The following is a 25846-nucleotide window of genomic DNA, read 5'->3' on the forward strand; positions in this document are numbered from 1 at the left end:
GATGAACCTACCCTTGACTACCACATTTTGGCTTTCCCACTCAAGAATGGGTTCACTTGGGAATTGGAACTTGACTCTACGGGTTCTACAATCAATGGAAGCATAGTATGCATGCAACCAATCCATCCCAAGAACAACATCAAAATCGACCATGTTCAACTCAACAAGATCACAAGGCAATATTTTATGCAAGATGCAAATAGGACAATTTCTATAGACCTTCCTAGCAACAATATATGCACCAATAGGAGTAGACACCTTATATGACTCACGCAACAATTCGGGCTCAACATGAAACTTTTTGGCAACAAAGGGGGTGACAAAAGAAAGAGAGGCACCCGGATCAATTAATGCATATACATCAAAGTCAAAGATTTTCAACATACCGGTAACGACATCGGGGACTTCATCGACCCCTTGCCTCCCATGCAAAGCATAAAATCGATTGTGCCTTGGGGCACCATCTTGTCGGCCCCCTCTCCCCAAAGGAACCGCATTGGCACCTTGTGGACGGACCTCCTTACCCTTGTTGCGATTTCGAGGACAATCCATTGCCTTGTGCCCCATTTCCCCACAACTATAGCAAGCACCGGTATTTCTCAAGCACGGGCCACCATGGCCCTTACCACACTTCGGACATACATCAATAGGACCCATACCACCAACACCTTGGGCCCTTGGAACATCATTGGCAAACCCCTTATGGGGCGCATGAGAAGACCCTTGGCCTTGATGAAACCGGCCTCCCCTTCGACTTTGGAACTTGCCCTCAAAACGGGCCCTCTTGGCCTCATGACCCCTCCTCTTCCTCAACTTCTCTTCCTCCATTTGTTCGGCATAGACCATCAAGCGGGACAAGTCCATGTCACTAATCAACATTGCGGACCGGCATTCTTCACTCACTAGGTCGGACACACCCATCACGAATTTGTTCATTCTAGATCGTGAGTCGGCAACCAAGTGTGGAGCATATCTTGAAAGTTGGTTAAACTTGAGGGCATACTCCCTCACACTCATAGACCCTTGTTTTAAATTCATGAACTCCACCAATTTGGCTTCCCTAAGTTCAAGAGGAAAGAATCGATTAAGGAAAGCCGTTTTGAACTCTTCCCAAGGCACCACATAGTTTGCCCCCTTCTCTTCCTTCCATTGGTTGTACCATATTTGGGCCACCCCTTTTAGTTGGTAGGCCGCCAACTCCGCCTTATCTTCTGACCTCATGCCCATGATAGCTAATATCTTGTGGACTTCATCAATGAACTCTTGAGGGTCTTCATCTAACTTAGACCCATAGAATTCCGGGGGATTCATCCGCACGAAGTCTCTCACCCGAGATGCCGGGGTAGGAGCCTGAGGAGCTTGGGCCCCGTGGTTGGCTTGATTAGCCATAGCTTGAGCAAATAAAGTAAGGGCATCCCGAAGATCCCCATTGGTCGGTTGTTCCTCGGGTGCGCGGGCTCGTCTTCCTCTTGTATTAGGCATGATCTAGCATAGCAAAGAGCAACCGTTAGGGAAGAACTTGATTCAACTCTATAGCACGACTTAGAACAAGGAGAAGGGAAACATTTCCTAAAACGTCTCATAGCCTCCTACTCATAGTTGTGGTGCACAACACAACCATGAATCGGACTCTAATCAACGCGGTGGGTTGGACTCCGAGGATCTATCAACCTAGTGCTCTGATACCAAGTTTGTCACGACCCAAGCCTAGGGCCTAGACGTGACCGGCGAATGGGGAACCCGAAGGAACCCCAAACAAGCCTCATAGCGTATCATTACACATCCTTGGTCGCGGAAGCAATTAAAATGACCATAAGCAATAAGCATAATCAAAGGGGGAAATCGGGACTAAGGGAGCAAGAGAAAAAAAAAAGAAATGGTACATAAATACCATAGATGAGTCAAGCTCAAGCATAATACACAACTTGTCCAACACCACCTCTAAACATGAGTACTTAGCGGGGGCCAAGACAAACTACCGGGCTCACCCTCATAGTCAAAACATAACTAAAAAGAAAAGTCTTATACATAGCAAAAGATCATGAGCAACGTCCCCGGAATGGAGGACTCACCAATAACCTTGATAGGAAATCGTATTAGCCACGCGGAGGAGGATGGTCAAGCGGTGCTCCGGTCCCTACATGGTGACATCATGTAGGCATAGAGTATGCGTTAGTACGTTTGAATGTACTAAGTATGTGGGATGCAATGCAATGCTACAATAGATGGACATCATAGGAAAAATGCATAATCATACCCGATAGATAGCACATTAGAGAAATGATATGTATAATGATGCTTACATAAAAATCATATTTAGTGGGACGTAGTACATGTGTGGTGAGTGACCATCAATATAGTATTTCCAAGGCCTACCACCCCCTTGGAGAGGCGAAAGAGGTACAAACCCCTCAATGTGGTTACCCGGGCCTACCACCCCCCGAGCTAGGGACCAAGGTACAAACCCCTCGATGTGGTTATACGGGCCTACTACCCCCCGTACTAGGCAACCAAGGTACAAACCCCTCGATACGGTTATACGGGCCTACTACCCCCCGTACTAGGCAACCAAGGTACCAACCCCTCGATACGGTTATACGGGCCTACTACCCCCCGTACTAGGCAACCAAGGTACCAACCCCTCGATACGGTTATACGGGCCTACTACCCCCCGTACTAGGCAACCAAGGTACCAACCCCTTGATACGGTTACCCGGGCCTACAACCCCCCGAGCTAGGCTTGGTCGACTCACACACTATATAGAGAAAATCATATACATGTATCCATTTCATCATCATTTCAATACTTATATAATCATCCGACTCATAGGACGTACATTGGACCTTCCATTTCATAAGAATTCTATAAATGGCATTTTATCAAACATATGGTGGGCTACTTGTTCATGTAAATAAAATCATGTGTTTCAAGAGTACTAAGTCCAACCAATTTCAAAATCCATATAAAACAGCCCACCAACAACATACATATATATATACATATATAACAACCTTCATAATTTGATCATGGAGGCATGAAAACCATAAACATCATATAATCATTCCATTTCATGATAATATACAAAAATAGACCATAATAGGATGTGTAGTAATAATTCCATAATTCAAGAGTTCATAAATGATCATAAGGACCCATAAACTTGAAGTAAAATAGAGGATAAATGGTTGGACTTGTGGAAAGGAAGGTTTCCACAATCAACCCACATACCTCAACTTTGGAGAATCCTTGATGAAGATTAGAATGGAGATTGATTCTTGAGATTGATTCTTGAATCCGGAATTAGAACTTGAGATGTTTGAATTTGGTTGAAGATCTTGGTGGAATTTTGGAGAGGGATTAGTGAGTGTTTTTGAGTGTTTTGAAGCTAGAAAGAAATATAACTAAGTATGGGACATATCCTCTTTTATAAAAGAAAAACGTCTCCAGCCCGCTACAGTAACGTAGCTCACTGGAATTTGCAATTCTGCCCGGACAGGTTTTACGAAAATGGTCATAACTCCTTCATCCTAACTTGAAATGAGGTGAAACCAATTGCATTGGAAAGATAACTCGAAGGGCTTTAATTTAATAGGTAGTGGCCTTTCCAGTTCCTTGTGTGCTAAGAGATATGCCTCTTTAAAGTTGACCCCCCAAATCGCATTTTTTGCGATTTTCGAATTTTGATACGGTTGCTCTAAAATTCGGGTTAGACCCATTTCCCACTCAATTTGACCCCCTGAATAAGAATATGAAGTCAAATTTCCGAAATCATGCACGGATTTTGAGATATATGAAAATTACAATTATAGGTGTTTTCGAAGCACATTTTCGAGCATTTTTGAGGTCGTTTCAGGCATGAAGGTTTCCGTCTCATGAGACAACATCTATGTTGGGAACCCGGACTTGCTAAACGTGAAGGTTCTCTTGTGGGAAGCCGGACTTGCTAAACGTGAAGCCCGCACTCTTATTTTTCATGTTTAGTCAGTGCTAAGCTCCAAGTCCCCTTTTAAACATCTTTAAGCCTTTATTTAACATTAGTTCATAAAGTAGTCTTTAGTGACTTAATCCCTCATATCATATAGCTCAAAGGTTTATAAGATGAGAATGAACTTTCATCATAGAACCTATATTATGTGAGAATGACCTTTCACATTGTCATACCATATTCATAACATAGTTTAGTTTAGAGTACAATTGAGGAAACCTTTCAAGAGACTCACTTTCCCTAGATTATAATAAACCTTATTGACTCATTCATGTGTGTGTACATATGTGAGAAAGTCTTTCACATAAACACCTTTATGCAACACATATTCATACCTTGCTAATCATACACTTTGCATGCATAAAAAGATGTAAGGGTGCATATAAGAGTTAACCTTTCAATAGACACCACAACACATCATATTCGTAGCTATACATGTAGAGTGTGTGTGCGCATATTGGTCCTCATAGTGACATAATAGCAACAAAATTGATATTGAATGCACTTCCCTTCAAGGTATCACAACACATTCACAATGTCCCCAAATCATGAGCAATTCACATATAAAGCCTTTAGGGATTCTAGACCACACACCCACACTTCATTATAGGAGACAAGGCCATATTCAACATTGAATAGGTACTCCTAACATGTATATGATCACACATTCATATAGGGGTTATATAGGTAGGGGTCCTTCCACGATAATACTTAACATAATCAACCATATAGACCACACCTTATCCCTAACATTATCATTCACATTATACTCCTCATCATCAACACACTTTAAACATCATGCTAGCATTGAGGATTTCATACATAACCTTCATAGCACAACTTCATAAACATATGCATCATAATCATCAATTCACTTCACATCTATTGCCTTCAAGGCCATGATCTCAACATGCATAGATAGACAAGAAGTAAACACCGCCACCATAAGTGGAGCAAACCACATAACATCAATTCTCATACTATAGACTAGAAGTTAGGTCAATTTACCAATTCTCCAAGCCATGATCACCATGGATCAATCCTCAACAATTCATAATCAATTGACATAGATATCAATAGGAATCAACATTGTAATTCAATAACATAAACATAATCTAAGTACAATTCTATAAACAAAGGGATCAACCCATAACTTTGTCCATAGGGCCATAATTCTCAACTCATCAATATATCAACAATTCAACATGAATAAGTATAGATAATAATAGCAAACATCAATACAATCTAATCTATACATAATTTCACCAATAGAGATCATATTCACAAAGACACATCATAGGCCAATTTTTGAGAATTTGTGGATCATGGGTTTCTTCAAGAATTCCTTTGAAAATTACCTTAAAAACGTTTATTCCACATTAATTCATCAATAGAATAATTTAGAAAATCGTTTGACAAGGGACCCATGTTTAGATTGAAAATTGGGAATATTAGTCTTTCAATCACTTTTGAAAATCTTTGATAGAACTCCTTGAATGAGAGGTACTCAAGAATCAAGAGTTACCATACCTAAATTATTGAAGACCCATGAAATTGAAGAAGAAATCAGTTGAAAACCCATCTTCTAGCTTGAGCTTCATCAAGGTCTTTAATGGAGTTTTTGAGAGAATCTATTTTTGAGAGGGAAGGGTCAATTTGAAGAATGGGGTCTAATTCTAGGTTTTGGGGTTTTAACCAACTTAAAATACCCTGAAATAGGTAGAATAACCGTTTATAATAACTCCCCAAAGTACCCAAAGCACCCCTCACTTAGTTGGACCTTTTAAACAAGTCAAACTTGAGTTTTATTTTCTCGGATTTCGTCGGTGAACCAGTCCGCGACGCGGAGGTGTTCCCACAAGTTTCTGGAAATTAAATTTCGAGACAGTAGAGTTCACGACGCGGACCAAAAATTTGGCCTAAGGTGGAGCTAGTCCGCGACGCGGACATGATCCCTGCATGAGCATTTTCAAGCTGCCTTGGCAGCTTGTTTGGCCAAGGGTTGGGGTCCTCCTCGGGAACCCTTAGGGTGGTCCCGGGGAGTCGTACCCGAACATTTTGACCCTAAAAATATTTATTAAGACACTAGGGTTACCTCCACTGATTTTAGACTCCAAACAAGACATAAAAACATGAACAACATACTAGAACACACCAACAGGTAAAAGACTAGTTTCCGAACGTCTTGGTTGTCCCTTAACGTTTGACTTCCAAACTATTTAAAACTGACTAAAAAGGTTGTTCTTCATTATTTTAACACGTTATTAATGGATAAAACCCATGTGAGGCTCTACTTTACCCTACTTCATTTTGAGGGTTGTTACAATATCCCCCACTTAGGAACATTCGTCCTCGAATGACACTTAAAACACTTTCGAGAACTCAATGACCCAACTAGCAGCTCAGAATACACAACATACAACATCAACATAAGAGCACACATCAAGGAGGCAACTCCACATAAAAGGCTCAAAACAACTCTGTGTAATTCAAGAAAGTAGCAACACATCTACCAACTCCTTATGCATGAACTTTATTATTTCCCATTTCATTAAAGGAACTTCCTTCTCCAAATCATCATTCTCATTTCAAACACCAAAGAAACACAACATGCAACTGTCTCATTAAAGCACATTATGCAACTTTATCATAAGAAATCATTTAACCATGCATTTCAAATCAATTCATGCAACACAAGCAAGTAGAAATTTTATTCACCGACTCATAATGCATCAACCACATAGGCCTTTCTCATGTTCATAGGAGGAACTACCTTCTCCTAATCATGACATGATTATTACCCCTTTTATATCATCATAGGGTCCAAATATGCAATTGCTTTCAAATGCACATAGACATGATCAATATTTCCACTCATGAGGCAATTAAGCAATTCATACTAGTTGCACCTTAACATGAGGATTATAGATCACCTACTAGTCTTATCATTTAATCATCATATTATCAAGAACATACAGAGCATTACCATATTTAGATTGTTCAAGGAGGTTCTACCTTCTCCTAGTCATAACATACACACATGGCATCATAAAACTCATAAGCAAGCATTACACAAAGGTCAATTCATTTAAGGAGAAATTCTCAACTTCTAACCTAAGCATGCTCATACTCTCTTCCTCATGAAGTCAAGAGTGCATTCACCATATAAAGATACATATTGACATGAGAAACATGAATTTCTTTACTAAAATTCCATTTTTATGTAATAAGAATCCTTCAAATCATGCATAACATAGTGTCTTTTAAGACATGCATAACATACGGAGATCATGCAACTCATAATCATATGCAAGACTCCAAAACATGAACAAGCTACTACAAACTCTTTGGTGTCAAGCTTGAATAAGAATAGAAGGAAAAGATAAGGATATCAACAACCTTACTACTCACTCATCATCCCCCCACTTAGGGTAAACCCATCTAAGAGCACATTAAAGTAACCAAGAGAACTATCACTTACCAATTAAGCACAATGTCCCCCTCTTGGGATCAAGTTATGCAAACTCCTTTAATCATTACCTCCTTCATCTCTAAGGTAGGAACCATTCTCCACTAAATCTTCACTATACTCCCTTAGGTGAGGAATTCAAGAATCCAAAAAATTGAGTATCTATACCACTCCACTTCATATCTATCACCCAAAATGGTTCTCAACATGGAGAACTCAAGGAAGTTCAATGTAGAAATATTAAGGGCACTCAAAACCTTACCATCTAGGCACATTATCCCCCACTTGGGGTGAGCTTAATCAACTCTTTATCACATCATACCCTTATCATCACCTTTGGTGTAACTTTCCGCTCAACCATGCCTAGGTATTATCTAAACACCCTCTTGAATGACCATACATAAGATTAACCTTACAAGACAACTATCCTCTTTAGAGTTGGTCAACATCTATTCTCTTGTCCTTCCCATGAACTAAGGGGTACATGCAACTCTCCAAGTTAACCTTAGAGCAAAACACTACCCCAACTCATGGAACAAAGCCCCTTTTTCCGCTCTTAGGGCAAGCCTACACAAGAACTCTGATTCACATAAGGACAACCATGAAGCATCACTCATAAGAAAAAAATAACTTTCAACTCACACTAGTTACCACATTCCTTCAAAACTCCTCAAATCTACACCATGACTTTCTACTATCATTACCCATCACCATAAAGCAAATCATCATCCGAAAAAGGATTTCATTCTTACCATAACAACTCTTATCATACGAGAACTACACCACCATACAACATTTTCAATGTAATGCTTCCAACCTCATAGGTCACACATAGCCATGATTGGCATCACTATACGATTTCCAAATCTACCTTCATGTATACTCATATAGTCACCACATCGTAATAAGCAATAAAACTCACCTTTTCTTCCCTCGATCCTTGCAACATCACCCCTTCCAAGTAATCACATCTAGAAGACTACCAGACAAGAGAAAATAAGAGAGAAAGATCATATGGAGTTAAGCTTTATGGCATGACACAAGAGTAATGAAGAAAGTGAAACTTCTATCGTCCTATAGCCTCTCACTCATAGATGTGTCGCGACTCACACCGATGAACAAGACTCTACTAGACGTGGCTCATGAGACGTTAAATCCTAAGACCATTTTCATAACCTTATGCTCTGATACAAAGTTTGTAACGACTCGAGAGCACCCCCTAGCCGTTACCGGCGTATTCGACCTCTCAAAGGTCTTATACAAGCCCTTAGCATTCGCCATAACATTTATCATAGAAAAATAGCGGAAAATTTAAAACTGTTTTTCATAATATAACACAAGACTTAAAAAGTCACCTCATTTAAACCTTTAATACAAAATCAGAGTACTACGTCTCAAGGTAGCCATCTTAAAACACGACTACAACACAAGGGGGACACATCCCTTACAATACAAAACAAACTACTATTAGTACATTGAACTTAAGGAAACTCTTTAACATAAACGTCCTTGAATCTTTAAGGATACACCCGAACTTGGGAATAGTAAGCCAAGATCATCACTTCTAGGAAAGACCCTTTAGCCACCACCACCTACATACCATAGATATGAATTAATTAGAACAGTAATATCAAACCGACAAGAATTAAAACATAAACAAGAAAGGCTACAATACAACCTATATGCAGGAGTATGCCAAAAGTCTTTGTTAGCTCAAAGAAAAGCAATATTTAAATTACAACTTGAAATACAAAAAATTGAGTATAAATTAAAACACAACTTAAGATGAATAAGGAAGAGTTTGCTATAGAAGAAAAAACCTACGAAAATTCTGAAGGATTAAAAATAAAAATAATATTTTCAAACTTAGGAAGAAGGTATAAAAAGATAGGTGAAAATCTATATCTAATGATAGAAAAAGAAACAGTAAGATTAGAAGATAGTCTAACTGTAATGGTAAGAATAACTAGAGAAAATAAAGAAATAGATAGGAAAAAAGAAATAGATACGATAAAACAACAAGCAAGATTAGAGATTGAAGAAATAAAAAATGATAAAATAATTGCCTTAGAAAAAGAATTGAGTATGCTTAAAGAATTATATATGGCCAGACAAAAAGAAAAAGAAATAGAAACAAAATTAAAAATGGAGATAGAAAAATTTAAAGAAAAATTAATTGAAGAAAAAGAAACCCCAGATATAAGAGTTGACAATATTGATATAGATGAAAATTGCTCAGAACAAGGTTCAGACATAAGTGAAACATATACGGAAATATTAGAAAAAATAGGAGAAACTACAACAATCAATAATACAATAGAAATAAATACGGAAGAAATAAAAAATAAAGCAAGTACGAGTACACCAGAAGTAAAAAATCCAAAAACACTAAGTCCTAATTATTACACAGTTAGTTATGAAGAATCTGACAGATATGATAGTTTATGGAATAAAAGATTAAACAAAAAATGGACACCATCTACAACATCCCGAAATAATGGTTTTTTAGATTTAGATTGTGTAATAGATATAAACAAAACAATACAATTATGGGTAGGATACATATCAAAACAACTAATAGATAACACAATTGGAATGACATAAATACCAGGATATATAGAAAGGACACTTATAGGAACAGTAAAATTATGGTTACAAAATTTAGCAGAAGAAAGTATAAAAACATTAAGAAATAATAAGAAAATAGATGGAGAAATTGCGACTACACCAATTGATATATTAAACAAATATGAAATAGCTATAAGAAATGAATTCAGTAGTACAACTACAGAAGTAGAAGAACAAAATAAAGAGAAACAGTTAAACAGGAATCTAATGTTAAAATTAGCTATATGTAATATGTGTTACATAGAAGAATATACATGTGTATTTAGAGAATATTATTATAAAGGAACGTACAATACAGAAGAAGCAAAAGAAATAAGAAAATTATATTTTACAAAATTACCAGAACCATTTAGTTCTAAAATAATAAAAGACTGGAATGAAGCAGGATTGCAAGATACACTTGGAGCAAGAATGAGATATTTACAAAAATGATATTCAGAAATATGTGAAAAATATAGAGAAGAGATAAAAATGGAAAAAACAATAATTAAAAACCTAGCATGTTGTAAAGATAAGATAGCACCTCAATTTGGATGTAATGATAATTATTATAAAAAGAAATATAGAAAACTAGGAAAATATAAAAAATATAAATCCCAATATAGGTATAAAAGACCAAGAAGAAGATATTATATAAAAAACACTAAAGCAAAAAGACCTTTTAGACCAAAGAAGAAAATAACAGAATGTACATGTTATAATTGCGGAAAACTAGGACATCTAGCTAAAGATTGTAAAGTACCTAAGGATCCAAAGAAAAAATAAATATCTAAAATAATAATTAATGATGAGACATATACACAAATAGACTATATAGATTATGAATCAGAAAGCGATGATAGCATATATGAATTTGAGAACGAACTATCTGAAAATGAAATAGAAGAAGACTATAATGATGACTGAAAAAGACGTACAAATAATAAATAAAGAAGAGTATACAAATGAAGAATCTACAGAACAAAAAGTAATATTTGATATCAATATATTTGAGCAGATAAAAGGAAAAGAATTAGATCTCAGTGTAGAAAAAATATTCAAAATACCAGTACTAAGAAATATATTTAAAAGGCAAAAAGATGAATATTATGTAGTAAGTCAAAAAGAACACATAATAGATTGTAAGTACACAAAAAGAAAAGCAAGAATACTTATAATAAATAAACGAATAATAAATAAAGAAATACAAGAAATAAAAGCTAAAGATCCCATAAAATACGTACGCTTAGGCGATAATGATATATCCCAACCCTCAAGAAAGTCAGTAGAATACCAAATGATAAAAGAAATTGAACCATACCACTATTATATAACTGGAATAATAGAACAAAGAAAGCATATTATCATAATAAATACTGGACAGGAAGAAAATTATATACCAAGAGAACTAGTATCAGAAGAAGAAATAATTGTTAAAGAACAAGTATGCCCATAATTACCAAAAGAATTATCATATATAGAACAAATAACTCAAAAAGAAGTAATAATAGGAGGAATAATCATACTAATAACATTTAAAATATACCAAGGAGATAATATGACATTAGGAATAAAATGGTTAGAAGAAATGAAACGATATAATCTAGAAAATACGCAATTAATTATAACCTATAAAATAAAAAGGTCATAATTAAAAGAGCAATATGAAAATTTATATACTTGCGAAAATAATAGTAGAAAATTACTATAACAGATATTACACTCCAATGTTAGATACAGGAGCAGAAGCAAATATGTGTAAACATAATTGTCTACCAGACGAAAAATGGGAGAAATTAAAAACACCTATAGTCGTAACAGGATTTAATAATGAAGAAAGTATGATAACATATAAAGCAAGAAATATAAAGTTACAAATATGGGATAAACTATTAACCATAGAAGATATATATAGTTATGAATTTATAAATAAAGATATGCTTTTAGGAATGCCATTTTTAGACAAATTATACCCTCACATAATAACAAAAACACATTGATGGTTTACCACACCGTGTAAGCAAAAGATAGGAGAAAAAAGAGTAAATAATAAAAATAGAAAGTCGACACCATGGATTAAAGGGAGTGAAAAAATCACACAAAAATTAGAAAATATTAAAGAAAGTACCCACAATATAGAATTAATAATATTTTCAATAGATAAATTAAAAATAATTCAAGATAAATTAGATATGTTATATAGTGAAGATCCCTTAAAAGGATGGGAAAACCACAAAACAAAGATAAAAATTGAACTAATTGATGAAAATAGTTTAATAACCCAAAAACCATTAAAATATAATTTTGAGGATTTAAAAGAATTTAAAATCCATATAAAGGAATTATTAGAAAACAAATATATTCAAGAAAGTAATAGCAAACATACAAGTCCAGCATTCATAGTAAATAAACATAACGAACGAAAAAGAGGTAAAAGTCGTATGGTTATTGACTATAGAAATCTAAATGCAAAAACAAAAACATATAATTAACCCATACCAAACAAAATATTAAAAGTACGCCAAATACAAGGATACAATTATTTTAGCAAATTTGATTGTAAATCAGGATTTTATCATCTAAAGTTAGAAGAAAAATCTAAAAAATTAACAGCTTTTACAGTACCCCAAGGATTCTATGAATGGAACGTACTACCCTTTGGATACAAAAATGCACCAGGAAGATACCAACATTTTATGGATAATTACTTTAATCAACTAGAAAATTGTATAGTATACATAGATGATATATTGTTATATTCACGAACAGAAGAAGATCATATACGATTACTAGAAAAATTTATACATATTATAACACACTTAGGAATAAGTTTAAGTAAGAAAAAAGCAGAAATAATGAAAACTCAAATAGAATTTTTAGGAATACAAATGGATAAGAATGGTATAAAAATGCAAAATCACATAGTACAAAAAATAATAAATTCTGAAGAACAAATAGATACGAAAAAGAAATTACAATCATTTTTAGGATTAGTAAACCAGGTAAGAGAATATATACCTAATTTAGCAGAAAATCTTAAACCTTTGCATAAAAAACTAAAGAAAGATGTAGAATATTATTTTGACAAGAAAGACCAAAAGCAAATACAAAAATTAAAATTATTATGTAAAAAATTACCTAAATTATATTTTCCAGACGAAAATAAAAGATTTATATACATAGTAGAATCAGACGCAAGTGAAATAAGTTATGGAGGAGTACTAAAATACAGATATGATAAAGAAAAAATAGAACATCATTTTAGATATTATTTAGGAACATTTACAAATCCTGAAATAAAATGGGAAATAAATAGAAAAGAATTATATGCACTATATAAATGTTTATTAGCTTTTGAACCATATAGCATATATAATAAGTTTATTGTAAGAACAGATAATATGCAGGTAAAATGGTGGATCACGAGGAAGATACAAGATTCAGTAACAACCAAAGAAATACGAAGACTAGTATTAAATATACAGAATTTTACATTTACAATAGAAGTGATAGGTACTAACAAAAATGTCATTGCAGATTACATTTCAAGACAAAGCCACACAGATGGATCTAGACAAAGAAAATAATATTGAAAAGATACTTAATACTATGACATTGCTTTGCACAAAAGTAGATAGCCTGGATAAAGAGCTACAACAAATGAAAAGTCAGCAGTATGACAATAAATATGTGGAGCTAAGTCAATCAGAAGACTTGAAAATTCCAGAGCTAGAAGGTGACGATGGGAAACACCGAAAAGCCCAAACTAATAATTTGTTACATGCAGCTACAGGAAGCACCTCTGCAACAAAGGAAGAAAACAAAACCAGATACGTCAATACAAATATGAACAAAATATTTGAAAAACCATTTATACCAAAAACTCAAAAAGAACCATTATTCCTACCACCTCAGATTAATACATATAAGGAAAGTCTAGGACAAAACAAAAAGACATATAACCATATAACCAGAGCTTATATAGAAAATATTCACAAAATACAAACTTTTTTAAACCTAAGTCCCAGATCCAAAAATGCAAAAAGCCCTAATGAAGACTATATAATCCAAAACCTACAAGGATATAACAAATTGATTGCACAACCAGGAACCAGCACTAATCTAGTAGGAACTTGCTATCACTATGAATTACTAAGTACCGTATATACCATAACAGGAGACGAGATATCAACAATCCCAGAGCTACACAAAGCATTCATGCATTACAAACGGATAACTAAAGGAACACTATTTTATATAAAAATTTATTCAGCACCAGCCGAGATATTAGATGACGAAATCAAACCTATTATACAAGTGATAAAAATTGGATTGACCAAAGAAATGATAATACCAGAAAAGATAGAAAAGCAAGAGGAAATACAAAAGATAGAGATACCAGGATTCTATGCAAAAAAAAGAGTTATTGGGATAGCCACAATATTAAATGAATTATCAACTAATTATTTAAGTGGAAATTCAGTATGGAGTTATTACGCCAGAGAACAAACTATGATATATTCAAACTCTAGAGAAATCAGAGAAGCAGATATGGAAGAAATATGTCAGTGGATATTAAGTCTACTAAAACTTGAACAACAACGAACTACAAGAGCTATACGACGAAGTTTTATTTCACCAGAGATAATGACAAATTATTGCAGAACTATTGGACACAAATACCCAGACCATCAATGCTCAAAATGTTATGGCGAAGATAATGTAATTCCAGCTGTCAATCTGGAATAAAGAAGACCAACAAGATAAAGAAACAAGATAAAAAGCAGGAAAAGAAAAGTTATTTGTCCTATTATAAAAGCAAAGTTAGTGGAAGGTTTATGTAAAGTAATAAAAAACGTGTAGTGTATATTATTGAATGTAAAGTAACTATAGTTTATGTAAAGTAACTATAGTTTATGTAAAGTAACGATAGTAGAGTTACTTATAGTTGTATATATAGTAGAGCCAGAAGGCAACATAAGGCAAGACTTTCTTGACGGAAAGCAAAGCCTCTTGTATACAAAATATTCTCTCAATAAAAATCTAAATTGCAAGCTAAGCTATGGATCAAAATATTACAGATACTACACAGGTACATATATTCATGTTATGCATAGCTAAACCTATTAATTCCTGAATATCATAGCGTTGATAGAATAAGTTTATATTAGTTATTATATACTAGAATTATTATCACATGTTTTCTAGTTTGTTAACATGAGGAAAGAAAGGAAAATTTTCAGACTATGCCATCCTAAAGTTGAAACTTTAGGCATGAGAAGCCATGAGAGGAGTAAACGTAGTTGAGGCGCTGTTAGGAAGAAAGTACTTTTGAAAGTACGATGTTAACAATGACAGAAAAACATGTTGAAAATAATCTAGTTTATAGTAATCTAATATGAATAATATTCGTCAAAATTATGGTACAAGGGAATTGTATTAAAATTGTTATGTCTTATTTACATGATGAAATGTTATTAACATATAAAACATTAATCCTGCATATACTTAAAAATATAGAAGTCATAGATCTAAGAAGGATAATATGGGAAAAGATATTTGAAGAAGAAGAAGAAGAATTAATGAACCAAATATGGTATGAAATAGATGAGAAAGATAGTATATATGATGAAACCTTAGAATTTAATAGTGATTTAGAAATTCAATATTCTTATTAATGATAAATCAAGAATACTTAGGATATTGGCAACAACCTATAATAGATATTACTTTATTAAGTAATTTAATAAAAGAAAACATAGAAACATTCCAACAAACTCACGACATACAATATATAGAATATATATTGGAAGCATAAAAGAAATTATAAGACTAATACCTTTAGAAAAAATGTATTATGAACGAATTAATCTATAAAATAGGGACCCCCCCCAATTTGGTATCTTTTTTTTGACAAACTTTATGCACTCTATATTTTTTTTTGTGCATGTTAAACAAATGAAGACCACCATTATTTATAGTAGAAGAAGTCTTCCTAACAATGAATAGGAAGATAATTCGGTAGTAAATAGTGATGATAAATGGTCTATGATTAACATAGTCTACAAAGTATAATGGAGGAATAAAGAGTGAGAATAAAGGAGAAATAATTTAGAGAAGTAATGGCCATGGTTGACCAACTTCAGCCTCAAACAGTAACCTCCAACGGAACCAACAAATAAAGGGCAATAATACATATAGACATTGCTTAACAGGTGAGTAATTAGGCACAAATGCCTAACCCTGCAACAATGATTTAGAGGCAGGCTACTCCAACGTATACAGAATATTGTTAATGTGGCAATTCAATGGTACAAATTAATATAATATTAAAATGCCTACACTAACATAGGGTAGATCAAAATCTTAGCATGGTGAAGGCTCATCCTTGTCATGCCTTGCCGCAATTGCCATCTCTACAAAGTTTCCAACTAAGGAATTTGGTTTTCCCACCTGCTAATCAAATTTTGAAGTTGTCAATTAGTAAATGAAAGTTCGTCCGATGGTGTTGTTTCTTTGGTAGTGAGTAGGAAGCCTAGATATTTGCCAAATGAGGATCCTTCTTGCTTACTAAATGATTCTTTTATACGACATCTTACCCTTGTTGGAGAAGAAGACTTTAGATTATTCAAAGTGTTTTTTTTTGTCTACAACTTAAGCAAAAGAGTCTAGTACATCAATTATGGCATGTCAACTATCTTAAGATATTTATCCTTACAGCAAGAAATTTAGTAGCAGCTCTAGAAAAACAATTCAAATTTCTTGAAGCAAATAATTTTGTGCACATAATTGTATGTCATAGTTCCCAAATTCTCTCCATTACTTACAGTCTGATGTAATAGAGATAATTTAATCAAGTAATAAAGTTGAATGTGGGTGGGTGATGACTGACAATATAAAGAAAAAAAATCAATATTTTTAAGATAAAGAATTATCTCTGTATCTAAGTAGGAGAGCTTTTCAACATGGCCTGCAATCCTGGCTTTTCTTCTCAATAAACAGCTCCTATCACCAATGGCAAATGATAAGTCTTTTCTCCCATGCACCAATATTGCCCCCTAAACAATACCGACATCTAAGAGGCACAAAAGAATGCCCTTTTCCTCCCAACCAATATTATTATTTTTTTTTAAAAAAAATGATGAACCTCTTACAGACGGAAAGAAATGAATCTCATAGCCATGCTAGTAATGCAGGTTCTCTTCATAGAATTGAGCCAAAAGCAGCAAATCCGAAAACCTGAATATACCTGATCAAATTCAGCCAATCTGAGAATTTCCTCTTCTATTCGATTGTGGAGTTACATAGAATGAAAAAGTCTGCAACTTCTGGATTCCTACTTTGTGTTTTGTAGTTGGAGTGCAACCTATCGATTACTCCAATATGTGGCAATTCTTTATAAAATCGTTGGAGTAGTCTACATACTTGGTCCAATAAGGACGGAGATGCTCGAAGCCCAACTCCAACCAAGGTTTGGACTGGCCATTGTAATGAATTACAGCAGCCTTCTTCACTTTATCAATGTTGGACTTATTTTGATAGCCCAAGCCGAGCATGTGCCATGAGGGATCAATTGGGTGAACATGACCCTTGAATGCAATCAAAGCAGGAGGTAGTGTTCCAAGCTTCCACATTGTCAGTTTGGACTTCAAATTCTACAAAAGATCACAAAGGTCAAGAGTGTTCATTTATAACACATGGCTTTCTTTTCTAGAAAGAAAAAGAGATATTTGTCAAAGAATAGTTATGACATCTTTTCAACTTGAATCAGCACTATATCAGCCATCCGAAGTATTGAACTCTTTATGGATCTACAATAATTGATCACTGTGCTGCTTGCTTAAAAGGATGGGATGGTGCATAATACAAGAGAATCCAATCACCTCAACTCTAAATGTACACCAACCCCATTTAGGGGGTGATATGTATATTGAAGATTACATGTCCTGCTTTCGTGGAGTTTGTACTTTCAATAGTGAAGACAGCAAAAAACATCAGAATGAAACAGAAAAATTACAGCTTTAAACTTCTTAATCACAACACTTCTGATGTCAAACAGAAAATTCTGTACAATAGTAAATTTAATAGCATCCAAACCAACAAGAAAAGGCTGAACAAGGACATGCTTGTGTAATCTAGAAGAACATTGCAGAAGAAAAAGTTTAATAAGTCGCACATTAGACAAAATACAGACATAAGCAAGAAGCATAGAAGAATCTCAGAAATCTTGCATGATCGAAAAATAATCCCATATATGTAGGAACATATAAAACTTAAAGATAATACAAAAATCATGAACCATGTGAAATCCGACTACCTCTTTAAGCCATGAATGGTAAGTATCTCTTATATTTGTCTTTCTCCATGTATGCAAGTCAAAGATATTCATCCCATAAGCCCATGCACACTCGTCAGGGTTCAAATTTTTTGCTATGAGAGGATGAGAAAAATTGAAGTAGTTTCTGAATCGCTTTGACATCACCCACTCATCTTCTCCTTTACAGGTCTCAACAGCTCCATTCACCTTTCCCTTAAGGTCAATGCTCCACAATGGAGACAAGTCACGCTGAATCACAACATCGTCATCCAAGAAAACCACTTTATGAAGGTTTGGGAAGAGCTGCATACAACATAGAATCTCAGATTAGTACAGAAAGAGTATATCAAGACAGACAAGAGGTGAGTAAAGGTCTCATAAAAGAACTAAGGATTAAACCTGCTAATAGCAGGGAGAAAAAGGAAAGATGGTAGTGTCAAGACACGGTCTGGAGATGCTGCTTTTGGAGGGATCTTTAGAGATGATCACAGAAAATGGGTGTTGGGATATTTAGGTAAGCTGAAATCTTTGACAAGCCTCACATCAGAATTATGACTCATAAAAAAAGGGCAAACTGTATCTAAGCTAATGGGATACTTGTTGTCTAGCTGATTAAGGATGAGGAAATACTACACCATCCTATTATTGAAGACTCTGTAATATTTGTAATCAACAAGACCTCTATTAAACACATCTCGAGAGAGGCAACCCAGTGTGTCAACTTCCTGGCGAACGAAGGGCACAAGCATGATGAAGATTTAATTATCTGGGGAAATGCATATAGAATTTATACGCATGGTGGACTCTAGCAATGTTGCTTTTGAAAGATTGTAATCATTTGATCTTTCCAGTGTACCAAAAAAAAGAAAGGAGAAAAAGGAAAACAAGAAAATGCTGTTCAAAGCTGCATAGAAGTGTAAGTTTAGTTGAATAAAAAGAGCACTTGGACTGCAACACTTGTAGTCATAGTGGGGACATTTTTAAAATAGCACAATAAAAGTAAAGTAAAGAAAACGAAGGATGATAAAGAAAACAAGGCTGAACAACAAATTCAAATCTGGGGGTAATAGTGTTTGCTCATACTGCTTTGGGATTGAATGCTCACAGGAGCCTTGAAAATTGCTAGTTGTAGCTATGGTGCTATGAAGTTCTACACAAAACATGGAAATTTCAATCCTAGTTTCATGCATGAAATGCGAATGATTTGGGGAGCACAAAAGCCTGCACGCTTTAGCAATACAATTGGGATTAGCATTAAACCAAATTCCTACTGGTTCCAGTTATCTATCTATAACATATATATAATAATAAAATTAACAGAATCTTCAATTGTCAGATAACAACTGTAAATAAAATAAACAAAAAATTCTTAAATGTCAGATAAAATTAGCCAACCCAGTTTCTGTTAAACTGATCGAATTATAGCTAAGGTTGATCCATAAAACAAAGAACATACAAAAGACCTGTCTTAGGCACCTTGCTTAAGCAACACCAACTTTGACTCCGTTTTCATACTTAGGCCTATCATTTCACTCTACTTATATCTTAGAAAATCTTTTCCTGGGTACATTGGACCAAAACCAGTGGGTGTTCACCCAATAGAGTAAACATCTGCATGTGTCTATCAGAAACTGTAAAGCTTTAGACATTACCCTTTTATCCAATAAATTTAATGCTAAAGTGGAAGGCAATTATGTTATAAGTGCTACCTCTGGCAAATATATGCGAATGTGATTGAGCAAGGAAATGTATTTTGGGCTTCTAGCCTGCAGTTTTGAGGCAAAAGATCGTGGAGTAGTAGTATCACTGAGATTGGCACCAGTTACATGGTTTCCATGGTAGTATTTCCGAATCCCATAATGACCCTCAACTGCTTCAAGCACTGGAATATTTTCTCTGGTTAACCAGTCAAACTGATGAATACCTCTAACTTCCACAATCGCTGGAGAGACAGGATTAAGAGCAAACCAGGAGTGCATCCCTGCATATGTTTTCTTGTCAGTGATGACATGGAAAACAGTTTTTTCAGGCCTCAAAGATGACTGCACGGCAGAATTGACCACAACTGAAGCAGCTAGGATGTTGTCAGTTGACAATACAAAATGGTGCAACAAGTTCTCGGAAAGGAGAGGGAGTAGTTCTGGCGAAGGCAACTGTCTTCGTGCATGAGCATTAGAGGAGTACTCATCAGTCAGCCGCAGTGAAAGACAGTGAATGCCTTTAGGGACTGCACTAGCTGCAAAGTGCTTATTCATTAGCTCTGCAAATTTTGATTCCCTGATCTCCCTTTCAGATCTCTCCATCTGCAAAATAGCAAATGCAAACATTGTGAAGCAAAGTTTAGCTACGAGGTACATGCACACTTTAACACAATGCATACACGGCAATGAAGGAAGAAATGCTCTGTGACATACTGGTTTTGTACAAGTAAAGTGGGGTACATAAACGAGGACGAATCACATGGTTTTGTACTAGTCAAACAAAGAGTAAAGCATGCAAAAGGTATATGAACATTATGAATCATTTTCCTCAATCAAAAGACAAAACAAGCCCATGAGTAACAAGAATAACGGATTTTCTGCAAATAGTGTGCCACTCCGTGCATTTTCACTCCTCATCCATGTTTTTCTTAACTGATATTCAAAGTGGGGAATGGGAATAACTCAGTTAAGCCCTCCCAGTGAACATAATGCTCAAAAGAGTAGGCGAGTGTGACACAGAGGCAAATGCACAGACCAAGTTAATATGTCTAGCAATCAATTGTACACGAACAAAAGAGAGAATGGCTATTTGCACATACCATTCCCTTCAGCATCAAAGCAAATTCTTTTGCACTGTACTTGTTATTTTTCATTTCAGAAACAAGATGAGCATAAGACTCTGGGAGCTTCATAACAGATGGCAGTTCCTCAGAGTTTACTTGATTGAGGATCTTAACAAAATTCTTTACCAGTCTCTGCTGAAACAGAGAAACACTTTGATTAATAAAAGTACTCTGCATTATTGAATAAATGCTTAATACAAGATTGGAAAACAATGGCACGACAAAGCAGCAATAAATGATATAGAGGAAGTTCATTTACTTTTGAATCATCAGTTCGTCCAAGAAGCTTTGGTCCCAATCGTCTACCTAAACAGTCTGAATATCGATTAAACGAGAGTAAAGTTAAGGTTTGCCAGAACTTTAGTTATGTTGTAACAAATCAAAAGTAAAGTGTGATTTAACAATAGTCAGAAGTAAACTGAGCAATGAAAAGAAGCAGCTATTACAAGCATCATAACCACTGGTACTTTGAGGCAGGGTCCCAAACCCAAAAGAACCCAACCAGGGAAGGGGTCTTCTTTTTTTCTACGGAACAGAAAGAAGAGCACTGAAAGACATCCAAGAACAAAAAGACATGATCAGGAGATATGATGCAAAAGTCCTTGTGCTTGAAGATAGCACTGAGTTACATGTGCCAACAATTAACATTTTCTAGACTCCACAAAATACAGAAGGTAGCATTTCTTACATATATAAGAAGACCACAGTCCCCTACAAACATAAGCTGGTGTTTACTAGATACCACAGGTGCAAACAACCAAAAATATTAACTAAGCATGCCCCCCACCCCCACCCATCAGCAACCCTCTCTCTTGCATGCATAGACATCCATGAATTGAATTCAATCATGTTTCTGCTACTAAAGTTGAATCAAAGTATAGCAAGGATTACAATAAGTTGTTACAACTCATTTATCAGTATCTTTGTCCTTCCCTTTTATGAGGGTACTTGCCATCAAGTTGAAGACATGACTAGGCTCGGGAAAGAGAGAACTCAACTTTCCCCTTAATGTTACACAATCCTGATGTCAAATTAATCATCACAGTTTCAATAACATTGACAACAATCTAAACTAATAAATAAAAACAGCTATACTGCATTGTTGACAAAGAAATAACAAGAAGAAGTTTGTCTCAATGCCAAACTAGACCAGGTCGATAACATAACTGATGAAAGTTAAAAAAAAAAAGAAAAGGAATCGCAATATACAATATAAGCTACGGAACAATAACAAGAAAAGGAAAACATGCACATCCACTGTAAAGGAACCAGCAATGGTGTAAAATACATCAGGATTAGGAAGCTAATTGTATAAAGGAAAAAGGATATTGATTTTAAGTACCAAATGAGGAGCACTTGTTGACGCCTTCAAGGGTAACAAGAGCAGTGAGAATGAAGACAAAAGGCAACAAAAAAGCTAGGAGAAGTATTGTATGAAAGAGTCTTCTATAGTTGAAATGGCGAGGTGCGAGTTTGATCTTCATTAATTCACCAAACCCTCCATTGTTATTGCTGCTCGATATTGTTATACTTCTCATGCTAGGTGAGAAGTGCAGCTGCATCTTCCTCCTGTAACTCCAATCACCACCCAATCCCAATCCTCCACAATCCCAGCACCTCCAATGATGCCACTACCCTCTTCTTGATTCCTTAAACAATACGAACACAATGGTGTTTTTTTCACCATCAGATCCAACACGACACTAATTAAACAATCTTGATCGCTTCAAATCTGAAGTTCGGGGTCTCTTCCGAGACCAATGGCATTTGAATGGGAGACCCTTTATTCTTCCGTTTACCCCAATCCTGAAAACCAGCAGAATCCTTTATAAATGGAAAACGTTTAGGGCTGCTTGAATCAGTTTCAAGATGAAAATACACACATAAGTCTGTGTAATGAATTCATCATATCTATGTATGTGTGAATGAATGAATCAATGAAATTTGAAAAATGATAAACCTGAGGATGATACAGTTTTAATGGTAGATGAATTTTGTTACTCCCTCCATTGGAGGATTGAACAGAAAGAAAGAAAAGAAAGAAAGAGAGGGGGAGAAGGTATTTTGGAATTTCCTTTTTCTGTGTGTTTGTGTGTTCTTTCTAATTTTGATTTGGTCAATGGCAGTACTATTTCCTCTCAAGGTTACAAAATAAATTTTAAAAACAGAAAAAAAAAATCTTTCAATTTTTAAAAGTATTTAGTATCTATTGGGTTGATTAATGAAAATTTGCATGGTTTACAGCTTCTTATTTTTTTTTTTGGGGTGGGGAGCTAATTCGTTGTCTTCTTTTCTTGTGGTTAACTGGTAGCATATTATGTATTAACTTAACAATAAGCATGTATCAGAAGTACGACGAAAAAAAGGAATCATATAATGGATCTTCTGTTACATGTATGGTCTATGGTGCTATAAATATCATCCTAGTAAAAATCACGGTTTACGTGAATTGGCAAAGTATACATAGGGAGGCTCGAGGATGGGAAGAGAAAACATTTGCCTAAATACCCTTGTGGCCTAGAGGAACACTTAGGTGTGGTGTGAAGAGCTAGTATGGGATGCCACTTCATATCTTACTTAAGTGGGTCTTAGGGCTACTACAGTTAGGGACCCTAAAATGATTGAGATGCCCTTCTTGATGTATATGTTCTTGTATTGTGTTTTGACATTGAAGGATCATGAGGTGAAGGGTAAGTTCACCTTTGGTGGAATTGTGATGATAATGACTTGGTTGTTGGTAATACTTGTATTTGATGCCTCTTATTCTTATGTTCATGGAATATCTTGAAATTGGTATCATGCATGGTTTCCAAACCAAAATGTCCGTTTTAGCATGTTTTTGCATTGCCATCATACTTAGTACATTTTTGTATACTAACTCCATATTTTCCTCTATGTCTACAAGTGTAGGTTCTGGCAAGTGACTTGCTAGTTTTAGTGAAGACTAGGATTGAGACTCCCAAGTTAGAGTGGTATGTCCTCATCATTCGGGGACACATTTTAGAAGCTTTATGTTTTGTTCTACTTATTCGTATTAGACTCTTTCTAGACATTTCAAGTGTAAAGGGGTCGTGACCCTACTTATGTTGGTTTTCTAAGATTCTATTAAGATGGCCATGTGAGAGAAGTAGAATTGTGCTGCACTGTTTTAAATGTTTGGTATGTTTTGAATCGTATGGTTTTGAATGAAAAGTTTTAATTCTGTACAATTTCTAATAGCTATGCAATGAATGAATGCTATGAGGCTTGTATTAGATCCCCTTCGGGGTCGAGTATGCTGTGTCGCATCCGAGGCCTAGACTCGGGTCGTGACAAACATGGTATCAGAGAAAAGATTTTGGAATAGTACTTTTAGGATGTCGTCTCACAAGCCACATCTAGTAGAATTTTGTTCATCGGTGTGAGTCACGACACATCTATGAGCGAGAGGCTATAGGACGTTAGGATGTTTCACTTTCTTCATACTCCTATGTCGTGCCATAGAGCTAGATCTATTGTGTCCTTTTCCTGACCCATTATCTTGTGTTTATAGGATATGAATACAGGAAGGAATAACACGAGGAGGGTGGAAGATGGTGTGAATAAAGGAGCTCCTTCTCTAGAGAATCAAGCTCCTCAAGGTAATCAAGTTTCTCTAGGTGGTCAAGTTCCCCAAGTTGAGGAAGTCCTTTAAGATCCTCAGGTTCCTGTTGATGAATGAGCTATGACTAATGTGGAGATAAGGACGGCTCTCCAAACCTTGACTCATGCTTTGACGACTCAAGCGACTAGGGGTGCTAGAGCTCATGAGAACCTTAATGAGAGCACTACGTCTTCGAGGCTAAGAGATTTCACTAGAATGAATCGTCCAAAGTTCTTTGGCTCTCAAGTGGGTGAAGACCCTCGATAGTTCCTAGATGAGGTTTATAAGATTGTAGATGCTATGGGGGTTACTACTAGGGAGAAAGCGGAGCTGGCCGCTTATCAATTTAAGGGTGTGGCACAAATGTGGCATACTCAATGGAAGAGGAATAGGCCGGAAGGAGCGGATGCTATATGTTGGGAGGTGTTCAAGAGAGCTTTCATTGATAGATTCTTTTAGAGGGAGAAAGCAGAGGCAAGGGTAGAAGAGTTTATCAAACTTCGTCAGGGAGGTATGGGTGTTGAAGAGTATTCTCTTTTAGTAAGAAATGATGAAGTATGTGTGCCTAATGAGTTTGTAGAATGCAATGAATACATGTTGAGAAAAAGTTGATGTTTCTTTTAGTTTGTGCATGGATTATGATGTTGTATGTTCGTTGGGCAGCTAGTCTCTAGTCATTTTCCCTTGATGTGTTTAAGTGTCATTCCAGGATGCATGTTCCTAAGTAGGGGATAATATAACGACTTGGAATATGATAAGATGAACTAAAGCCTTTAAGTTTGGGTTAATGTGACCTTGAGTTGATGTATGGGTTGTTTAAGACCTTTTGGCGATGGGCAGCCTTGGTCGCCCAATGGCTTCCCACCTCGCCTAGTGGACGGACCACCTAGTGAGCCTATTGGAAAAATGGGCGAGCTAAATGTGCACTTGGCGAGTCTCCAAGTGCCCTTGGCAAGCTCAAGTTTCCAAAGGGCGACCTAGGTGCTTGATCGCCAACTTGTTTGGCGTGTCGCCCTTTTCC

At 35.6% G+C, this 25846-nt stretch overlaps 1 protein-coding gene across 4 annotated transcripts; it reads right to left on the reverse strand.

The window, feature by feature from the left end:
- Positions 1 to 16924: 16924 nt before the first annotated feature.
- LOC125859793 (probable galacturonosyltransferase 13) lies at positions 16925 to 23306 on the reverse strand. 4 transcript variants are annotated; one of them, XR_007445788.1, is made up of 7 exons: positions 22546 to 23247; positions 21463 to 21518; positions 21180 to 21338; positions 20089 to 20682; positions 18380 to 18682; positions 17312 to 17717; positions 16925 to 17067 (listed from the first exon to the last, which is right to left on the reverse strand). XR_007445788.1 is itself a non-coding variant. In XM_049539607.1 (6 exons), the coding sequence occupies exons 1-6, from the start codon at positions 22763 to 22765 to the stop codon at positions 17436 to 17438; spliced, it is 1611 nt and encodes a 536-aa protein (XP_049395564.1). In that variant the 5' UTR covers positions 22766 to 23306; the 3' UTR covers positions 16925 to 17435. The 4 variants fall into 4 exon arrangements, 3 of the variants coding, with proteins under 3 accessions (XP_049395564.1, XP_049395562.1, XP_049395565.1); XM_049539607.1 differs by having other exon boundaries at positions 16925 to 17717; positions 21180 to 21335; positions 22546 to 23306; XM_049539605.1 differs by having other exon boundaries at positions 16925 to 17717.
- Between the last annotated feature and the right edge of the window lie 2540 nt (positions 23307 to 25846).

This window comes from Solanum stenotomum, chromosome 3 (assembly GCF_019186545.1).
Source record: "Solanum stenotomum isolate F172 chromosome 3, ASM1918654v1, whole genome shotgun sequence".
NCBI classification, from domain to species: Eukaryota; Viridiplantae; Streptophyta; class Magnoliopsida; order Solanales; family Solanaceae; genus Solanum; species Solanum stenotomum.

Bases quoted from the DNA above. Each gene is read 5' to 3' on its own strand.
- LOC125859793 (XM_049539605.1), bottom strand. From the start codon at position 22,765: ATGCAGCTGCACTTCTCACCTAGCATGAGAAGTATAACAATATCGAGC. The intron at 21,519-22,545 runs GTACTTAAAATC...ATCGATATTCAG, and splicing joins CAACAAGTGCTCCTCATTTG to ACTGTTTAGGTAGACGATTG. The intron at 20,683-21,179 runs GTATGTGCAAAT...GCTATTTTGCAG, and splicing joins CTTTGATGCTGAAGGGAATG to ATGGAGAGATCTGAAAGGGA.